Here is a 21,653-nt window from a genome sequence, read left to right on the forward strand (position 1 = left end):
TGTTGGGCTAAGTCCTGGAAATACTCACCTTTTAAGACAAAAACAATATCAGTGTTAAAAAAGCTTAATGCTGGTCCCAGCCCGTGGCGCACGCGGCAGGTTCGGATCCTATATAGGGATGACGGTGCGCTCACAGCACTCACTGGTTGAGCGCGGTGCGGCCGGTCTCAAAAAGGACAAAAAAAAAAAAGCTTAATGCTGCTCTCACCCCAAGGAGTTAAATAAAGAACCAGACCTTTAAGTAAATATAAAACAAAAAGATCATTGTTTTCAAGGTCATGAGGCTAGGAGAAAGACTAACTCTGCCTGGAAGAATCGGGGAAATTATTAACTAAGACTTGATTAACAAAAAAGGTATTTGTGGTGGAATTGGGGGTGGGGACAGAGATAGAGAAAGGAAGAGAGAGGGGCAGGGATCAGGGTGGTATCTTAAAGCAGATGGATCAGTATGTGCAAAGGCAAAGAGGCCCCAGAGAATGTGGAGTGTTTAGAGAAACTACAGGCTTTACTAGTGGAATGTAAGTGCCAGTGAGGAATGATAGGAAAAGAGCCTAGACAGGTAGGCGGGGTCCAGATCATGAAGGATTCCACATGCCATAAACAGTTTAGATGTGTTCCAGTGTCTTTAAAGAATTTCTCCAACACATGTATTTTTATCCATAGATAATATAACTTTTGGGAAGGAAGTGGCTGGCCAGTAGGGGGATCTTAACCCTTGACCTTGGTGTTATGTTACAGCACCACAGTCTAACCAACTGAGCTAACCAGCCAGCCCAGATTTTATAACTTTTTGATGGCCCTGCTTTCCTTTAAGAATATCATCTGATCTCTGAGAATTCTTGAATTTTAAAGAAATCTAACATATGGGAAAGATGGGTCTCATGGAAAGAAATTACAAGAGCCAGTGAAGAATAAAATACAAAATTATTCTCAAATTATACCTATTTCTGTTTCTTTCAGTTATGAAGATCTGTGCTAAATAAGCTAAATAAATGAACTGTTTTAGCCACCTTATGTTGAAATTGAAAAGAAACACAAATCAAAACTAGGTTAAAATTAAAATATCTGTGTTTATAAGACAAAAAATGGAATAGAAGTATCAGATATGGTTCATGTTAATAAGTACAGAAACATGGCTTTGAGATTAGTTTCTAGTTTGTGCTCCCCCAGTGGGTAAAAGACCTCAGACATTAAAGAACCATGGATTCACCCACATCTGTGTGCTCGTTGCCTCAATTACAAGTGTTAGGATGTTCAGAGTAAGAGGCTGAATGCAAAATAATCTTGGTTTCAGTAGTTTTAGTAATTATAGTACTATTTCCTCCTAGCTATTTTGTCTATGGCTAGTCAGGCATTAAATTGAGAATAAATAGATGAAGGACATTTAGTTTTATTCTCCAACTTTCCCAGTCTGAAATGTTTGTTATAAATACTTAGATAAGGATAAAAATGTATGAATTACTTGGAGGAGGTTTTCAGGAAATAATCACAGTTCAAATAGGGCTTCACGTAAAAAATGCTGAGTTTGGTAACAGACAATACTGGTGCAGATTCTGGCGGTGTCACTTTGTAGCTGTGACCTTGGGCTGATTATTTAACCTCTCTAGGCCCAGGTTTCCATGTCTGTTAAAATAGAAATTAATTTGTTTTTCAAGAACACTGTAGGGATTAGTAATAATGGTAGAGACAGGGAGGCAATATAGGGTAAGAGTATGGACCCCAGAGCCAGGCTGCCTGGGTTTGAATCCTGGCTCTGCCACTTATTGGCTCTGTGACCTTGGACACATTTCCTAACCTCTCTGTTCTCAGTTTCCTTGTCTGTAAGGGAGGAATAATAGAAGTTCATGTCTCATTGTGGTTATTACCTGAGTTAATATTTGCAATGTACTTAGAACAGTGCCTGGAACATAGTGCTGTTAAGTGTTTGTTAAGTAAATTGTTGATTATAGCTCCTGGCACCATGTACCTTCAATGAAAGGTAGCTATCGTTTGTATTCAAGGTGTATTCATGTGTTGTATTCATGTGTATTTTCACATGATTGATTTCATGTGAAAACAAAGCCTTAAATTTTTGATAGCCACATAACCCTCATTAGCATGTCTTGTTTTTTTTTTTATAACCAAGGTGTTAAAGCTTTATTAATACAGTTCCTAAAGGAATAAGGTTATCACTTACATTCTAAATTGTCTCTGCTTGATGCAAATTAATTTTTTTTGAGAGAGTGAGACCTTAAATGTAATTAGTAATGTGTAACTAATTAGCCTGATTAATCTGACCATGCTTCACAAGTCACTTTAGCTTAAGAGGAATGCTTCCTTTCTCATTTGATGCGGTAGCCCATCTTCTCTCATCATTGCTTCTAACAACTTTCTTTCAACTAGAAGACCTTGAGACAAGGTTTTTGCATATACAATTGCAGTTTTGAGCCCTTGAACTGAAAAGGGGGGGGGGCAAAGACAATATTTGGGAAAATATTTATTGAAAGTCTTTCATTTGTTATCCTCCTGCCACTAGTTTATGTAAAGTGTACAAAGAGCTGTGCACCAGCAAGTGTGAGGTTTCCTTTTTCCTGCATCCTTCAATCCTAGTTAGGACTAGCAGCACATTAAGCCTGGAATATGGATGAGAGCTCAAAGGGCTTGGTTTGGTTTGGGTTTTCCCCTTTTCATCTCCCCCTCCCAACCTGCCCTTTACTTTGGGGCTAAAGAAGATGATTTATTTGCTTCTTAGCTCATTGGACAAATAGATGTTTTTCACTGATCAGCAGGATCACTTTTTATCTGGACTGTGATGATTGTTCCCTTGCCCTCCTGTCAGATAGAGTGACTGATGTTCGGAAGTGAACTATGCAACTGGCCTTTTCTTGCTGGTGGGCAACAAAGTATGCACTGACGTCATTGCTGGCTGATCGGTATTCAGAGTGTGCAGTGGGTCAGCTTTGTCTCTGTCACTCCCCTACCTGTCGTTTGCTAGCTTTCACTTCCTCATAGTCTTCTTCACTCCCATTATAAGAATCACAAAGGATGTGTAACTCTTCGTCGAGGCTGGATAGCTGAATTCTACTGGTAATTTTAGAAACTAGGATAAATTTAACCCTAAAGCCATCTGCTGCTGTGTAGGAGGATTTTTTAAAATTATAAATTAGACATTTTAACACAATCCTAGAGATTAAAAATTGCCTTGGTTGTGTTAATTCCTAGAAATCATTTACTTTTTTTTAGCTTGAAGAATTGTTTTCAATGTTTTGTTTGCTTTTTTCCTTTTTAAAAAAAAGACTTAGTTTACCTAACAATTTCTCCTAGTCTTTATGTCATTTAAATAAAAATCCTGAAAGTATTTAATAATTACCATTTTGCAGTGGTTATTGACAAACTGTTTAGCATCTTTGTATCTTCTTTTTTTTTTAAGAGATGACTGGTAAGGGGATCTTAACCCTTGACTTTGTGTTATCAGCACCGTACTCTCCCAAGTGAGCCATGGGCCGGCCAGCCCGCCCCCCTGTTTCTTTTTCACAACCTGTTTTATTCTGTTTCCTGGCTACTCAAAGAGACCAGCAGCATGAGCATCACTTCAGAGCTTGTTAGAAATGCCCAACCCTAGACCTTCTGAATGAGAATCTGCATTTCAGCAGTTTCCCCAGGTGATTTGTGTGCATGTTAATGTTCAATATATTTCATGATTTCATTCCAACAAACAGAACAAAATTCTCTATATTGTGCTTGGTTCCCATTAGACAGTAATCATCAGGATCACCTTATTTACTCTATGCAAGGCCTTGTTATTCCTAAAACATTGGCCCTTTGCTAATGATGTTTGGGCACTGATAATTTATGTAATGCAGTGATGACAGTAATAATGGTTTTCGTTATCAGGAAGATATAGGTCAGTCAGTCAACTTTCAAAATATAGAGCAGAAAACAAAAATAGCAAGGGGCCAGTCCGTGGCTCACTCGGGAGAGTGCGGTGCTAACACCAAGGCCATGGGTTCGAATCCTATATTGGGATGGCCGATTCGCTCACTGGCTGAGCGTGGTGCTGACAACACCAAGTCAATGGTTAAGATCCCCTTACCAGTCGTCTTTTTTTTTTTTAAAAAAAAAAAAAAAAAATGAATAGCGGTTTTAATACTGTGTTTAAATATATCCATAGCCTGTTACTGGTTAGTTAGACGAGAGACAGAGGATCAGCTTTTGAGGCCCAATTGATTTCCATGAGAGTCAGCAACTGATGTTTGGTTAAAGACTACCCCAAATCTTACCTTCTATGAGTACAAACATTTCAGGCCACACAGAAACCAGATGAGAGAATATGGATGTATCAAGAAATCTCAAAACCATTGTTAGATTACAACCTCAGAGCGTATGCTTTAGGCTTGTAGGGAGGGGAGCATGTACCATCTTCATATGAAAAGGACAAGGTGTGTCTATTTAGCACATCATGCATTCTTAAAATGAATGAAGATTCCTGAAATGAATGTAAGCATATATTTCTGACATTTACTCTGTAAATATCCTAATTATTCCCATTCACTTACTAAGTATGCTGTTACTATAGCTTCTGATATTATATAGAGAAGGGAAAGCCTTCACTTGTCAACTTCTCCTACCACAGTGATAAATTAGAAAATCTCTCATGTCTATTTCATGTAAAGGATTTTTCCCTGGGTTTATGACAGCTTTACCTCTAGTTTTAAGTTGGATTAAACTTTCAATTAGTTACATCTATGGAACATCTGTGATATAGTAATAAAGAACACCTGGCTTGGAGTTCAAAGGACCTGTATTTTTGAATACTGGCTAAATCACTTGCAGCTGTAGGTACCTAAGAGGGTTAATTAGCACATCTAGGGCTTAGTCTTGTTTTCTAAATGCCATTCTTCAGTAAAAGGAACCAGGGCTCCTTGGAGAAGTGGTTGATTCAAGGCTGGGGCAGGGAAAATACAAGATGATCCTGGAACATCTTCTGATGCCAGAAGATAAGGATATGCTTAAAATAAAATATATAAAAAATGGAGATCTATTGAAAGGACAAAACACCAATATGAATTAGCTGCTACTGGCCAAAGCTGGAACTATTTGCACATCAAAATAAATAACAATAGTATTGAATTATAACCCAAAGAATAAAATAAATATGAGGATAAAATATATAATATGGCTAATAAATAAGCAAATGATTCAATGAATAAATAAGTAAAGAGGGAGAAGGGACAACTTTTCGTTAGAGAGGAATTGTAATTAATGAGGTTATGGATTTAATAATGTTGTGAGGCTGCCACACAGAAAAGGAACCAGAACACCCAATTGAGAATTTAAAAGGGGGTCTTTATTGGTTGGCCGGAGACTGTCCCTCCAAGAAAGTCTCAGAAGAGAGCAGCCCTGACTTGAAGTTTAGGGGGTTTTTTAAAAGGCACATTTTTACATTAGTCACACAGTTAAAATTATCAAATAGTCACACACTTATAGTTATCATATAGTTACACACATACACACATTCCCTCCTGGTGTGAGGAGGGGGTTTAGGGAGGCCTAGCGCTAACTGATAACAGAAGCTGAAACAAGCCCGTTAATCACTCAGGGGCAGCTTGGGTTGGGAACAGCAAACAAAATTCAAACTTCTCTAAGTGCAGGCTAATATTTAGCTTTTAACTTCCATCAAGGGTGCTGAAGAGCTGAGGGGGATTTCCAAACAACATTTTTTAAGCAATTTAAACACTATTTAAACTTAATTAATCTACCTTGTCACACAGCAAACAGTTTTACAGAAGCAAATTGCATATGTTATGAAAGTGGGGGTCACCCTATCTCAATAATTAGTGAGATTTAATCATTCCATAATGTAAAAATATATCAAAACATCATATTGTACCCCATAAATATATAATACATACAATTATTATTTGTCAATTAAAGGTAAAATCATAAAATAAATGGAAGAAATGAGGGAAATGAAAACTCACCATTAGAACATGAAGTAATCTTTGCTGCAATCAAGATCAACCAGCGAATGATAAAACTAGTGAATAAACATTCAAGGGACCACAGAATACCTGTAGTGTCAATATATCTTCTCTAGAGTATTTGTTATTTACAAAGGGAAAGATAGTAACTTCACAATGGGGAAACCCAGCCGACACCACCTTAATCAAGTGGCCAAGGTCAGGCTCACCAGTAAGTAGACATAACATGACACTTCCCCTTATATCATGCATTGAGAGGAGCATATCACCTCTGTGATGTTCTTCTCAAAAAAATCATAGCCTGAATCTAATCATGAGAAAGTCTCAGACAAAGCCAAATTTTAGCCAACAGTCTAAAAAATACATAACTGATACTCTTCAAGTTCATGAAAGAAAAAGAAAGACAGGAACTATCACAAATTGGGGAGGACTAAGGAGGTATGACACTAAATGCAGTGTGAAATCTTGAACTGAAAAGGGGACATTAGTGGAAAAAATGAGGAAATCTTAATGAAGTCTGTGGTTTAGTTAACAGCATTGAATTTATGCTTCTTCGTATCAATAATTGCACTATAGGTATGTAAAATATTAACATTAGGGGAAGCTGGGTGAAGAGTATAGGGAATTCTCACTTTATTGTTGCAAATTTTCTGTAAATCTAAAAGTTTTTCAAAATAAAAAGTTTTTAAAAATATCAAAGTAGATCCAACATGGCATGGCATAAGTTTTATGACAGAGAAACAGCAAGCAAATGTCTGAAAGACATAGTAACCATAGTTTTAGGTGTTAATTGCCAATCGGATGATTAAACTAGAAAGATGTTATCTTTCCAGCAAGGCTAGGTTGCATCTGAGTCTGGCAGAGAAGAATGCCCAAGTGATTATTTTCATAATGCTTTCCAAAAGTCAGATGATAATATGGGGTCTTATATTATTCTGTATTGCTGTGAAACTCTCTGCTGTGTTTGCACACTGGTTAACACATGTATGGCATCCAAATGTTAATGAAGGAATGAGTGAACTTGGTTAATATGATGAAATATGAATATATTCCATTCCACTTGAAAAATGGCGGTAAGAAACAAATCCTGCATTTTCATATTTCATCCTCTTCCTCACCCCTCATTTCACTATATGCTTGGGCAGAAATCTGCAGACTGAATGAAGCAGATTATCCAGATTCCTGTGAAGAAATGAAAAGTCTTTTAAGTACCTTTTTATTGCCACTTCTTAAACCTGACAGTTATTAAGTTGCTGAAAAATAACTAGGTATCACTTTTGCCAGGGAAGGACATAGAAGTGGTGAGGGTTCTGTAGTTAAATTTGGTTTCTGTTCCAGTTCTGCAACTTAGTAGCTAGCTGTGTAACTCTGGCCAGGTACTTAACTTTCTACCCTCACTTTCTCCTAAAGTAAGGATTCCTCATAAGGTTATTAAGAAGAAATCATCTTCAGAGAGCTTAGATCAGCTTCTAGCACTTTTATTTAATTAATTTATTTATTTACTTATTTTTTGTGACCGGCCGCACCACGCTCAGCCAGTGAGTGCACTGGCCAGGCCATCCCTATATAGGATCCGAACCCGCGGCGGGAGCGCCACTGCGCTCCCAGCGCCGCACTCTCCCAAGTGCGCCATGGGGTCGGCCCGCTTCTAGCACTTTTAAAAGAGATAAGGATAATATATTCATTCAGCAAACCTTTACTGAACAGCGATTGTCAGCAGACAGGGCGTAAGTGCCAGGAGTACAGGCTATCATTCCCCTACACTCTTCTTTCAAGGAATTTAGTCTAATGGGGAAGGTATGTAAGTAAAATAATAATAATGAGAATGGTAGCAGCAGTAGCTGCCATTTATTAAGCGCCTACTATGTTTCCATAGCATTATATATATTATCTCCTTATATCAATATTCACAACTTTATGAAGTGTAGATATTGTTCCCATGCAAATGAGGAAGCCAAGTCTCCAAGAACTTAAGTAATTTGCCCAATATTACATAGCTAGGTAAACCCAGGATTTGATCCCATATCTGCCTGACTCCAAAGTCTTCCTTCACCCATTCATCCGATGATTATAAATACAATGTTTGAAGTGCTTTAACAAAGTTATAGAAGACCTTTGTGTGTGTGATACTGTAGTAGCTCAGTGAATCTGATTGTCTTTCAGTGTTTCTTTTAACATTCTGACAGACCCAAGTTCCTATTTTCCTCAGTTACCTACAGAAAATAGACATAAAGAGCTGCTTCTTACTACTCTTCTTGTAAGTGCACAGGAAGCTTTTTTTTTTTTTTTTTTTTTGTCTCAGATCTGTAAAGCCAAGGTTGAAACTCAGCTACCACAGGCATAGTGATGCTTTTCTAGCTCTTGCTTTTTTTTTTTTTTTTTTTTTTTTCTTTTGTCTCAGATCTGTAAAGCCAAGGTTGAAACTCAGCTACCACAGGCATAGTGATGCTTTTCTAGCTCTTGCTTGCTTCCCGGTGAAATGTACCAATGAGAGAGCTTAAAGCAATAAAGAGGCCAGCCTGCCTTCCGGGCAGGCCTCTGTCCCAGTCACTCCTTTGAGTTCATCTCACCAGGGTATGGGGAAGTTCAGAGTGAAGTAGTTCTATGAGAGCTCTTTGAGACATTAAAACTTTACAGTGCTATTTGGAGAGTATCCTCAACTTACATGTACTAAAATTTATCCTGTGATTATGGTTTAAAATGCAGCAATTATTGTACCTATTTCAGGATCTCCAAAAACATACCGCAGAGCTTCTTGTGCTTTTCTGTGTGAGTGAAATTAACATTTTCCTCTTTAAACCTGATTTGAACATCCAGCCTTGACTCATTTCAGAGTATGGTTTTCCTAGAAAATTAGAAACATACATCTATATGTGTACAAACAGGTTATGGTGTGATAGGAGTGGTTAGTCATTGAGGTGGAATTAAGAAGATAAGCCCTTTCTGACAGTCATTTTGGAAAGTAGAATATAGGACTGAACTGAGGTCACATTTTAAAGAGAAAAGGTCTGATTGGCATCCACTTTGCCTCATACTCCTGGATGCCCAGGACAGACCACAGTGTTGTTTCACTAGATTTAGACTATGTCTGAATGTGCCCTTTCCCCAGATGTACCCTTTTTTCTCTTCTGAACCCTTAAGCTTCCTCCACACTTTTTCTACCTCTCCTGTTTATTTTCTCAGGGACTTTTTACCAGAAAGGCCATAGTTGTTAATAATGGTTTCACAGAAAGAGAAGAGAGCTGACATTTCACATCTACTATGCTGTAGGCATTTGACATTCTTAACTTCATTCAGTCCTCACAAGTATCCTACGTGGATAGGTGGATTATCCCCACATTGACTGATATGGAAACTAAGGTTCAGGGAAGTTAACTTCCCTAGAGGACTCAAAGCTAGAAGGCAGCAGAACTGGAAATCAGTGCTAGTTCTCCCTAACTTCATAGGTTGTACTCTTCCATGAAGCTGTGGGAATGGGGATTGCTACTGTTATTACTGTTACTTCTGCTTGCCACCAGTTTTTATGTCAGCGAGCTAAGAAAATGCTTTGCCTAAGTTACAGATGTATGCATAATCTCAAGGTGTGAGTTTATGTTAACACTTGAGACCCTCACAACAACTTGCTGACTAGCCATATTTATTATTTCAACTTTACAGATGGAGAAACTAAGATTCACTTACAAAGACTGATCCGAAGTCACAAAGCCAGTCAGTCTGACAGTGGGGACTCAATCCAGTCCCCCTCGGGGCATCTCTTAAAGTTCACTCTGCATGCAGTGCCATGCATCAGTTAGGTGTAGAGCTAGTTCCTGTTACTGAGGCAGTGTTCTTCAGTCAAGAGAATGTTATAAGATAGAACAGATACAACTTACAAAATAATAGGAATTTGTTTCTTCATTAAGAATATAAGACTGTATAAAGGCTTATCAAAAGGGTGTAAGCTTGCATTTATACCAGAGCACAAGAGAATGTTATAAGATAGAACAGATACAACTTACAAAATAATAGGAATTTGTTTCTTCAGTAAGAATATAAGACTGTATAAAGGCTTATCAAAAGGGTGTAAGCTTGCATTTATACCAGAGCACACTGAATGTTTTTCTTGTGTATTGATGTACAGCTTTGAGTACAGCTTTCCAGAGTACATTCTGTATATCAAAGCTATAGATTCAGTATGACTAAGACAATAAGGAAAAGGCCATTAACTGTTTTGAAATATAACACCACTGTGTTCCATAAATGAATAAGTAACAGTGGTGATAGGTGGCCCATGGCTGGGCCATTTAGCCATCATACATTCAGATGAGCTATTCAGATGAGTATCTGCCTAAAACAGGATGTGTGGACCAGCACTTAGAAAGCTGTGTTACTTTGGAAACACTGTGCTCAGTTGCCTTTAAAGGTGATATATCTTGCTATTCTCGGGTAATGGCTGTTAGAGCAACCAGTCACTCAGTTATGTTTAAGTAAATACCATTTGTATCTTTCCTTATGGACCATATAAGATAGAGCTCTTTATCAATCATCTGATAACTGAAATTCTAAGGTTATCAAATTCAAGTTAGTTGTCCACACCAATAGATTTTCTTTCAGCAGTAAAAATATATGATTTAAAGTATTTTTCCAATCTCTCATTCTCTTTGAGAAGAAAACTTTATTCACTTAACATTCATTCAACAATATTTATTGTGTGCTTGCTATTTTCTAGTCATCGTGCTGAGTGCTAGGGAAATATCACAAGGTAGATATCATCCCATTCCTCAGAGAGTGAATAGTAAGTGGTAATATTGTTAATATAGCATATTATGAAATCTACTACAGAGAAATGCAGTATAGTTTGAGAGCATAGATGAAAGTAACGTTTATTTCCATCCCAATAGATTTCGGTTTTGGAAATTTCTTTAAAAGTGGTGAACTGCTGGCAACATGGTGTGGCAGCCCTCCTTATGCAGCCCCAGAAGTCTTTGAAGGGCAGCAGTATGAAGGACCACAGCTGGACATTTGGGTATTGCTTTGCTTTGCTGTGTTAAATGCATCTGTGATGATAATACTTGGTTCTCTGACCCATCTTAGAAGTTTCTGGTATTCAAACTTAAGCAGTATTTCATATTTTCTCCATCCGCTGGACTATAAATAGAACATCTTGAAATGGATCCCTAGGAAAGAATTTCTAGGCACAGGTGTTACCATCCTAACAGCAGCAGTGACTTAAAGTTAAGTAGTAATCAAAATGATCAACTTCAGATCTTTTGGTGTTTGTTATAGGATACTTATTGCAGTAGTCAGGGTTTCAGGGTTTTTTTCAAATTCTGAGAAAATAATAAATTCAGACAGGAATTTTTCAGTCCATATGAGCCCTGGGTTGTTTAGGAAAACAAAGAGTGAGGTTCTCAGTAGAAAGGTGATAGTACTGTTTTCTTCCCTAGAGCATGGGAGTTGTTCTTTACGTCCTTGTCTGTGGAGCTCTGCCTTTTGATGGACCCACTCTTCCAATTTTGAGGCAGAGGGTTTTGGAAGGAAGATTCCGGATTCCATATTTCATGTCAGAAGGTAACAAACTGTTCATCTTACTAATTGTGCTTTACAGAATTTATGCTGCACATGAAATGCCTAGGCAAAAGCTTCCCTCTTTCTAAGAGTTCGGGTGCCAAATAAAGTGATCGAGTCATTTTAAAAGCCATAGAAATAAGCAACCCCCTCCATGTAAGTAAGACAAGTTCCAGCCTTCCTACTTATAACTAAAAACAACGTTTCCCAGCTTTAGAGCAGCAAGTCTTCCCATTCACTCTGGGTCTATAAATGTCCCAGATTTATTTTAGACTTAGAGAAGCACTTCATAGATACAGATTCACAACGATTTTCCTCTAAGTACCAAATGGATTGTACAAAATTAAACATTTTAAAATTAAATTAAAAGCCAGCTGGCAAAGCCCTGCTGAATTAAGATGAAATGCGATTATTCCTGCCTGTTTTGTGTGAGGTTGTTACATAGGTGGCAGTTAAGTTTACTCCTTAGTTTTGTTTTTAGTTATGATCCTTAACGCTTTGGTTCCTACTAACAAAACAGTAGAAATAATGCTCTTAGTATGGACTCTGGAGCCAGACTACCCGGTTTTAATCCTGAGTCCACCACCTACTGCCTGTATGACCTTGGCAAGTTGCATCTCCTTACTGTGCTTTGATTTCCTCATCTATAAAATGGAGATAATTGTAATTCCTACCTGGGGGTATTGTGAGGATTAATTAAATTAATCCATATAAAGCACTTAACAGAGTGCCTGGCATAGAGTGAGTGCTAGAAGGTTAACTGTGTGGGGTGTATGGAGAGCATGATGTTACCTCAGAGAAAAAGCTAGTGCTCCAAGTTGCAGCGGTGCAGTTTGCTTAGTTTAATCAGAAGTCAAGGATATTTCACGTTCATTTTTCTCAGCTGCAGTGATGTGGAGAAGAGCAACAGCCCATAGGAAAGCTCTTTGCCTCACTTACGTAGCCTTACTGTTTCAGCTTTAGATGTGACTGATGATCATTTTATTATTTGCTTCTTCTACAAATGAGGCTTATCTTTTTCTTTAGTGGAAATCTAAGTCTGTTAGATATTTTCAGTGGAGAAACCTATTAAAATGGTTCATTTAGCACAGAATTGGATAGACCTTCACCCTCCTGTTTTTCTTAAGTATTTGTTCACCATGTGAACTTGACAAATATAAGTAACCCTCAAGTATTCATTTATTTATTTGACCTTCTGAATGGAGGATACAAAGTTTAACACCATTGTACAAAGTCACATGAGTCAAGCAAATAACCCTGAAGTGCAAGGTGATTTATACGACTTTGGTAACATTGTGTTTTCTAGATTGTGAGCACCTGATTCGAAGGATGTTGGTCCTAGACCCATCCAAACGGCTAACCATAGCCCAAATCAAAGAGCATAAGTGGATGCTCATAGAAGTTCCTGTACAGAGAGCTCTTCTCTATCCACAAGAGCAAGAAAATGAGCCATCTATTGGGGAGTTTAATGAACAGGTTCTGCGACTGATGCACAGCCTTGGAATAGATCAACAGAAAACCATTGAGGTAAAGTGATCAGAGATTTGACTAAAGATGTTTTAGGTTTCTACGGCACTTAGTAACTTGAAATTTCATGCTCACACCTGTCATCCTGGTCTTTATTTAGCACATCCTTCCCCAGCACCTACGTGTGCTATTCAGTGTTGCCTATTGATCACATCAGACTCTAATTATATTTGCTTTTATTCAGTGTCTGAATTCCTTCCTTTGCCCCATCTGCCAAAAAGTTCAAGAGAATGCACTTATGGAGGATTCAGAAAAGACAAAGATGGAAGTTTAAGAAATACGAGGTAGAAAGTTTCTTCCAAGATGATGCATGAAGTTTTATATAGGTACTGTAGTTAGCTAGTTTGTGTGGAACACAAATGTGCAGATATGGAACAGGCCAAGGGCTGAGCAGGAAACAAGAAGGGTAGGCATCAGGTTTACAGAACCCAGTGGGATTTAGATTGTAAGCTGAAGAAAGTCAGAAGGCAAAAATAGGTGGGTTTCTGATTCGGAACTCATAGAACTGAGAAGATCATGAACCTAGGAAATTTCTCTTGGCTTTTACTTCTGTCCTCTAATAGTTAGCATATTTATATGATATACATATTTTTAATACCTTCACAACAGTAAAAAACAGTGCTTTTGAGGAGGAAGCATAACTAGGAAGACTATCTAATGCTCCAATGTTGGCTGTGAAAGACCAAGGCTGCAGACTGTACTGGCTTTCCTGCTGTGCTCATCGCACATTCAGTGATGTTTTTCTGTACTTGTCCATGAAGTAGATCCATAATGGTGGCTGTGCATGCAGTTCCACTGGCCTGTGATTTTTGCTGAGAGTTCTCTGTACCTGGGATGCCCTGCATAGTGTCCATGCAAACTGTCAGGTGGAATTAATTAGAAGCCTAAGGAGCAAATGTTTCTCTGTTCCATTATTATCTTGGGATAGCTGGCAGGCTAGAGATTTGAAAATCTGGGAAGCAACTTTATTTTCAAGGTTTCAAGAGGGTGGGACTGCAAAACAAGAGGAAAAAATTACCTAAGAACAGAGACATAGTGTCTCTGAATGTAGCAACCAGATGTCATTCTTCCAGCCCAAAATAATCACCAGAAAGTTCCACAAAGTTTTTAATCATTCACTTTAGAGTTTTTGATCGTTTGGACTTGTATTGAAGCTATGGAATTAGAGCTCTGGGCTCAGGTTGCTAACTGACACCATAGTTACAGCTATGAGATGGGACCATATGACAGCATTGGAGAATGTCTGCGTGAGACAATGATGGCATTTTCTCTGAATGCAGTAAAATAAATGGATCCTGTTAATATAAAAGAGCTGGTCAAGTCATTTAAAGATATCACCCTTTATATAATTAATACTAGAAATAGAAACTTTCTGCCTTCCGGTCTAAATTCTCAAATAGCTTTCATCTGCAGGTATACTTTGTCACTCTGTTTTTAAGAACACATGATTTCCTCCCCAGTCATTTAAAGATATCACCCTTTATATAATTAATACTAGAAATAGAAACTTTCTGCCTTCCAGTCTAAATTCTCAAATAGCTTTCATCTGCAGGTATACTTTGTCACTCTGTTTTTAAGAACACATGATTTCCTCCCCCTTTTTTCTTTTTAGAAAGGTATAGACCACTGGATTGGTTTTTATGGTTCTCTGCCTTCAGCACTTGTTTTCTCTTTCAGTCTTTGCAGGACAAGAGCTATAACCACTTTGCTGCCATTTATTTCTTGCTGGTGGAACGCCTGAAGTCACACAGGAGCAGTTTTCCTGTGGAGCAGAGACTTGATGGCCGCCAGCGCCGGCCCAGCACCGTTGCTGAACAAACAGTTGCCAAGGTAACACCCCATTAGCCCACAATCTTATCTGTGCATGTGCCTGTTCACATGTTTGACACATTTTTCATCTTGTAGTACAAAGGGTTAGGATTTTATCCTCTACCCTCTGTTTTTCTGTAAAGTTTCTGCCTGTTATTTACTACATTCTCAATGTTTTAGCCCCTTCCTGTTTTTTAAGGATTAACTTTATTTCAAACAGTTTGTTTCTTTAAAAGATGTTTTTTGGGGGCCGGCCCGGTGGCGCACTGCTACAGTGCGCCGCTTGGGAAGCGTGGCGGTGCTCCTGCCGAGGGTTCGGATCCCACATACAGACCGGTTCCCGCTCACTGGCTGAGTGAGGTGTGGGCGCAGCACCAAGGGTTGCAATCCCGTTGCCGGTCCCGGTCCGGTACGGGCGCGACACTAAGGGTTGCTATCCGTTGCCGGACACAAAAAAAGACAAAAAAAAGATGTTTTTTGATTATTATTATTCACTTATGTTGAGAGTTAATGTAACTAGCCTGTACATGAAGTTTTATTTAACAAATTTTTATGGCAGATTTACCACGTGCAAGCTTCTATTATCAGACACTATAGGGAATAGGATGTATAAAATCCAGTCATTGTCCTCTGAGACATTACACTGTAGAAGTGAAATAAGATTATAAATAACCAGCACTCAAACTAAGGGAAGATGAGTGCTGTAGAAGAGCTAAGGATGGGGAGACAGAGCCACATCTGAATGGGGAATGCTTCATGGGAGAGACAGCATGGAAAACAGAACTTCACAGATGCGGAGGACTTTGTCAGGGACAGGCAGGACGGAAGGTACTGCAGGTAAGCAGAAGCAGCAGCATGAGATGAGCAGAAGTATACTCAGCAGGCAAGTGGAGGGTATGGTCAAGGTAACCAACCTGAAGTACAAGAAGATGAAGAGTTCGAGAGGTGAGTTGAAGCCATATTGTGAAGAGTTTTGAATTCCAAGGTAAAGAGTTTACTTTCAATTCAGGAAGCAATAAGGAACTAATGAAGGCTGTTAAGCAGAAAAGTGATATAACTATAGCCATGCTTTAAGCTAATTAATCTGGTAGCACTGAGAAGGATGGGTTGGATAGGGAAGAGAAGAGAGTTGAAGAGAGCAGTTAGGAGATTATTATAGTAGTTGAGATGAGAAATACTGAAGGCTTCAACTAATGTGGTGCTAGAAGTAGAAAGGAAGGGGCAAGTGTAAGAACCATTTCAGAGGTAGACTCCATAAGAACTTAGCAATGGTTTGGAGAGGCAGCTCAGCATGATGGTTAAAAGCAGGTACTTTGGAGCAAATCCCAGATTGTGCCATTTCCTGCTGTGTGACATTAAAAAGTTTCTTACAGTGTTTCTGTGCCTCAGTTTCCCAAGTGTAAAATGGGGATAATAATAGAATATTGTGACAATTAAATGAGTTAATATTTGTGAAGCACTTAGAACAGTGCCTGGCACATAGTAAGTGCTTTGTAAGTGTTTGTTATATAAAATAGTAAATAAACGTTGAGGAGGAAGGGACAACAATGAGTTAGAGATGATTCCATCTTGAGCTCGGTCCTGAGAGAATAGTGGTGGCATTAACTCAGTTGCTCAGGAGGAGGTATGGATCTGGATCCCAGGGGAGAGGCTGGGGCTAAAGATATTTGGGGAATCATCTACACAAAGATTGAGAAGAAGGGTGGTGTGTTCATCTGCTCTGTTAGGATTCCTGTCCACTTCTGTGAGTAACTTACTTTGTTCAAAGTGAAATTAAGAGCAGAAGAGTTTTGACTTTGCATTTTTTTGGCACTTTTACAAAATTTACAGGATTATACTAACATTTTGCATTGGCTTCTACAGAATATAAAAAAACAAGGAAATTAAAATCTTGATTTTAATAGGCAAATGGTATGTTTTGTTATACATTATACATAAAGTAATGTGAGTAAAATAATGCAGCAATACAGTTCCAGATATTTGGGTTAAAGTATCTCTGAGCTCTTGGAAACCTTCAAAGTTCAGTGATACTGCTTTCAAGACAGAAAGAGGGAGATAAAATGAGAATTCGTAAGTTGGGGTAATAGTGAGACGTAGTGGTATCCCTTCCCTCTTGCTAATGCCGCCAGACAGACAAGGAAGCAGGAAAGTCCCAGTGCTGTAGCAGACTTTTCCTGCCAAGCCTCTTTATTCTTCTTAAACGTTCCACAAGTGAGGGGTGGCAAGTGATTACATAAACGATTGTTCTTGAGCACGTGCGTATGTTGTACATGATATCCTTTCATATCTAGACTTTAAGCAAATTCCCTGGGATATCTCAAATGATATTTAGTTTGGCTTGGAGTTCAGATATGTATAACATGGTTTCTTATGTTATGTTTGATAACTTTTTTTTTTTTTTGTCTTTTGTCTTTTTTCCGTGTCCGGCAACGGATCGCAACCCTCAGTGTTGCCCCGCACCGGACCGGGGACCGGCAACGGGATTGCAAGCCTCGGTGTTGCTCCCGCGCCTCGCTCAGCCAGCGAGCGGGAACCGGTCTGTATGTGGGATCCGAACCCTCGGGCGGGAGCGCCGCCGCGCTTCCCAAGCGGCGCACTATCCAGTGCGCCACCGGGCCGGCCCCGATAACTTTTTTTTTATACCAAGCTCCCCATGAGTTCTTTTCACTTTATGCATTGACCCAAGTTGTCATAGAAACCTTACTGTAACTTAAAATGTATCTAATTCAAATGAAGTCTTCAGTGCTCATCCACAAACTTGTCTTGTGTGCCTTCTGCATGTTAAACAACAGACACTTGGGCTGAAGAAAACATTCCCTTCCCTCAGAGGTTCACATTCTAAGTTTTAATGTTGAGCTTGTTAAAAATAGATTTCTCTGTTTTTATGGATATAAATGTGCTTAAAGTTTTAGCAGTAAGAAATTGAGGAGACAATATGATCCAGTGCAAAGATCACATGAGCTGTTGAATCAGGCAGACCTTGGGTTCTGTACAGAGCCAAGTGACTTTGGGCAAGTCATCATTTCTGAGTTCCTGTGTTCTTAAATATAAAAAGGAAATATTTTCTTTGAAAGATTGCTACCAACATAAAATTAGTTAACCTAAACCAACAGTTGAATCCAGCAAATAGAGCATTTATGTGCCAGGCACAGTTCCAGTCACTGTGGCTTCAGGAGTACCCAGTAAGCAGTCCCTGCCATTAAGGAATTTATCATCTAGTGATGAAGTACCCATTATTATTTAGAAAACAGTGAAATTCCCATCATACATAGATTTAGAGTTGTTATACTCATATTTGCTGTATAACATTCAGGAAACATGGCATCTAATTAACTTCAGACAACTCTTTAGAAACAAAATGTCACACCTTTCTATCATGATCTCTAACCACTAGTTTTTAACAGTCCTTCCACTTCAAGCTGGCATCATCTGTAAGCAGATGAGAATGAAACAGTCATTCCAGTTTCTTTAGTTACTGATTAGAGGTTGCCCTCCACAACTACAGGAAAAAGCATTGTATTAGTTTGCTAGGGTTGCCTTAACAAAATACCACAGATTGGATGGCTTAAACGACAGAAATTATTTTCTCACAGTTCTGGAGGATGGAAATGCAAAATCAAGGTGCCATCAGCATTGTTTTCTGGTGAAATCTCTTCCAGGCTTGTAGGTGGCCACCTTCTCACTGTGTCCTCACACAGCCTTTTCTCTGTGCAAGTGTGGAGAGAAAGATCTCTGGTATCTCTTCCTCTTCTTATGAGGATAGAGCCCACCTGTATGACTTCATTTAACCTTAATTACCTCATAAAAGACCCTGTCTCCAAGTACAGTCACATTGGAGATTAGGGCTTCAACTTACGAATTTTGGGAGGAAACAGTTCAGTTCATAACAAGTAAATGCCTATTGGAGTGGTAACAGTTTTCCTATAGGAAAGAAAATGTTACTGCTCCAGGTAATGTTTTGCCCTAATAATTTAGACTACTTTCATATAGAAGGCAGGCTAATAAATTCGGGAAATAGAAATCACACTTGTTTTATCCATTGAAAAGCTGATGACATGGGTAAGAAGAATGTACCAGATGTACTTTTTTAGGAAGTTTAAAGTTTACATTGTGACTTGGTGGCTAGAGAAATTAATTAATTAATTAATTTATTTATTTTTAGTAGACGAACTCATTTACTCAACACATTAAATTAGGCAAGGAAAAATATATGCAACTGCATAAAAAAAATCACATTCCCATACTACTTGAACACACAGCAGTGGTCAAAAATAATGAATTATACAATAGACCCCAGGATTTAATGCAAAAAACATCCTGTACAGGAAAGTTTTAGGCTTCCAATTTCACTGAATCCAGTACTAAACGTGCTTCTTTATATTCCTCAGCTTCTTCCAAGTCTTTTTCACTTTCCTGAAATGAAATATAATAAAAATTAGGTTTATCTATCTCAAATTTCAAATATTATAAATCATTAATGTGAATAACTCAAAAATTAAAAGAAAAAGGATCCCAGTCCTCATCTGAATACACTTTAATTCCATAAGTTTCTCACAGTTCTATACCTTCTTTACAGAGAAGGGAAAAAGAATAGGTTTGATTTTGTTTCACTGTATATTCTCATACAATATATTCTCATATAACAGGTGAATAACATGGTCATCTAAAGCTATCAGCATTAAGTAATTGAATAAAAACTTCAAAACATTTTAAAGAAAATTTTTATTCTCATTTTGTCGACACGACATCATCATACAAAAAGGATTACTACCAATAATGGACTAAAAGTCAAAAAAGATTTACTAATGTGTTGTGTATATGTAAACATTCAGGCCAAAATAATCCTCCAACTACTCACAATGACAAAGAAAGCTACTGGTGCCACACCTGAGTTAAATATGATCTTAGAATTAGAAAAGTTAATTGCACTTAGAATTAGAAAAGCAAATCACTTTTCTAATTCTAAGTGTCTGCTTGTTAATGAGTATTACATACCCTACAGTAAAAGATGCAAAATATTAACATCTTTCATTTTCTGATATTTAAAGACTGAGTTTTTCCATGACACTGATACACAGAAAACTTTTACTAATATACTGTAATGGGAACAAACAAATGAAATAATATCATCTAAGTTATTATACATAGGAAATTTTGTTTGATTTTTAAATGAAGCTATGATCAGCAATTCATGTAAGGTCATTAAAAGATAGACACATAAAAACTTACAGAGCAGAGGGAATAAAGCATGTACATGTTTAGTACAAAAATTCACAGCAAAAGAACTGAGAATTTGCTTAACTCAGACTAAGGTAAGAATTGTTTGAATTTAAAACTTGCCATCTATATCCCTTGAAGTAACCATAGCAGGAAAAATATAGGCCATTCTTCTGCCTTTTACAGTCTGGTACGATGATTGTTCCCTTAGATGTTTCACAATGTCTGTTGTGTTCAAAACGCATCTGATAAATTATTCTGCTAGTTTTGAAGGGATGGGTACAAAAAGATCCAGCAGCTTCATCTTTAAAATCAATCCTTACCAATTGTCATAAGGGAAGCTTCTCTCTTTAATGTGTTTTTAAAAGAATTTGTAATGCTTATTTACTTAGCATAGTTGACAAAGGAGACACGAAGAATGTATTTAACTATCAGGATCTTTCTAGTAGGTTGACTTCAGGAGCACAACTTGCTGCTCAGCAATAAGCATCTCTCCTTCCTCTGGGCCAGCAGGCTGTGTTCAGGTTGTGCAATTCCTCAAAGGAAGGAGACCTTCCTGTCACCTCCAAGTGACTGCTGCTTCTCTTTTCTTCCTCTTCACACACATTCTTGCCAAAAAATATAAACGTCACAACACACTAAAAAAAAAAAAAAAAAGGCAGAGGTATAGCACTTACTTAAGTGTACATTGTATTGTACTTAGTTGTGTGTGTATATCTATCCCTGGTTCAGTTTTGAACTCCTATAGGCAGGGACTCTTCTGTTGTTTTTATCTCTCCAGGTAACATATTTAAGGAAAGAGACAACATATGTTTGTTGATTGAAACAAAGAACATTCTTCAATTTCTTGCAAAGACTTGCTTTCTTATCAGACATCGGTGAAATGTTTCTGTACAACCTATTTCAGAATAACTGATAGCTGAGATTGCTTCAAATCAATACCTATACCATATACATATTTCATCAAATCTTTTCTGGAGTTTCCATTAAATAACTATTTATCCTTTAATTGCCCCAGGAAGAATTTTTGTATTCTAAGAACTTTGTTTGTTTGTAGACAAAGTATTAATGTGCCCAAACTGTCTGTTCTTGCCATATTTACAGGCACAAACTGTGGGCCTCCCAGTGACCATGCATTCACCGAACGTGAGACTGATGCGATCTACCCTCCTCCCGCAGGCATCCAATGTGGAGGCCTTTTCATTTCCAGCATCAGGCTGTCAGGCAGAAGCAGCATTTATGGAAGAAGACTGTGTGGACACTCCAAAGGTACAGATGTGTGTAAGAGACTCAGAACTTGCTATTTGGCTAAAGACCAGCTTGGCTTTGTTGAACTTTGTCATTTCCTCAAGTCACTGAGGGGTGTTGTTTTTGTGGATAAGAACTTAAAAAAAGTTTCCAGGGCTGAATTCTCAGTGTTTAACATTACAACTTACATAAATAACTTGTCAGACATCATATATACTTCTCAAAAGCCCTCTTTTTTTTCTCCTTCTGTCATCAGTTCCTTCTCTCCTCAAATCTCTAGATCCCTCACAAGTGTTTGGGTTTTTGTAACAAATTATAATTCTGAAAACAACAGCTTAGGGCCGG

The 21,653-nt window shown here is 38.1% G+C and overlaps 2 protein-coding genes across 2 annotated transcripts in view; one reads left to right on the plus strand and one right to left on the minus strand.

Annotated features, from left to right (window-relative positions):
- Window positions 1-21,653, plus strand: part of SIK2 (salt-inducible kinase 2) — a 112,766-nt gene that overhangs the window by 78,762 nt on the left and 12,351 nt on the right. The window contains exons 5-9 of the mRNA XM_008582671.1: window positions 10,841-10,965; window positions 11,387-11,510; window positions 12,814-13,034; window positions 14,712-14,864; window positions 21,165-21,329. Of these exons, the coding sequence (XP_008580893.1) occupies window positions 10,841-10,965; window positions 11,387-11,510; window positions 12,814-13,034; window positions 14,712-14,864; window positions 21,165-21,329 (788 nt within the window). The remainder of the gene's footprint in view (window positions 1-10,840; window positions 10,966-11,386; window positions 11,511-12,813; window positions 13,035-14,711; window positions 14,865-21,164; window positions 21,330-21,653) is intronic.
- Window positions 18,999-20,099, minus strand: LOC103598633 (tubulin-specific chaperone A-like). The gene is made up of 2 exons (XM_008582672.1): window positions 20,073-20,099; window positions 18,999-19,256 (listed from the first exon to the last, which is right to left on the minus strand). Exons 1-2 carry the CDS (start codon window positions 20,097-20,099, stop codon window positions 19,176-19,178), a joined length of 108 nt encoding a protein of 35 aa, XP_008580894.1. The 3' UTR covers window positions 18,999-19,175.

The sequence above is a fragment of the Galeopterus variegatus genome, unplaced genomic scaffold (genome assembly GCF_000696425.1).
Source record: "Galeopterus variegatus unplaced genomic scaffold, G_variegatus-3.0.2 Scaffold2690, whole genome shotgun sequence".
NCBI lineage: Eukaryota > Metazoa > Chordata > Mammalia > Dermoptera > Cynocephalidae > Galeopterus > Galeopterus variegatus.

Bases quoted from the DNA above. Each gene is read 5' to 3' on its own strand.
- LOC103598633 (XM_008582672.1), bottom strand. From the start codon at position 20,099: ATGTACATGCTTTATTCCCTCTGCTCT. The intron at 19,257-20,072 runs GTAAGTTTTTAT...ATTTCATTTCAG, and splicing joins TGCTTTATTCCCTCTGCTCT to GAAAGTGAAAAAGACTTGGA.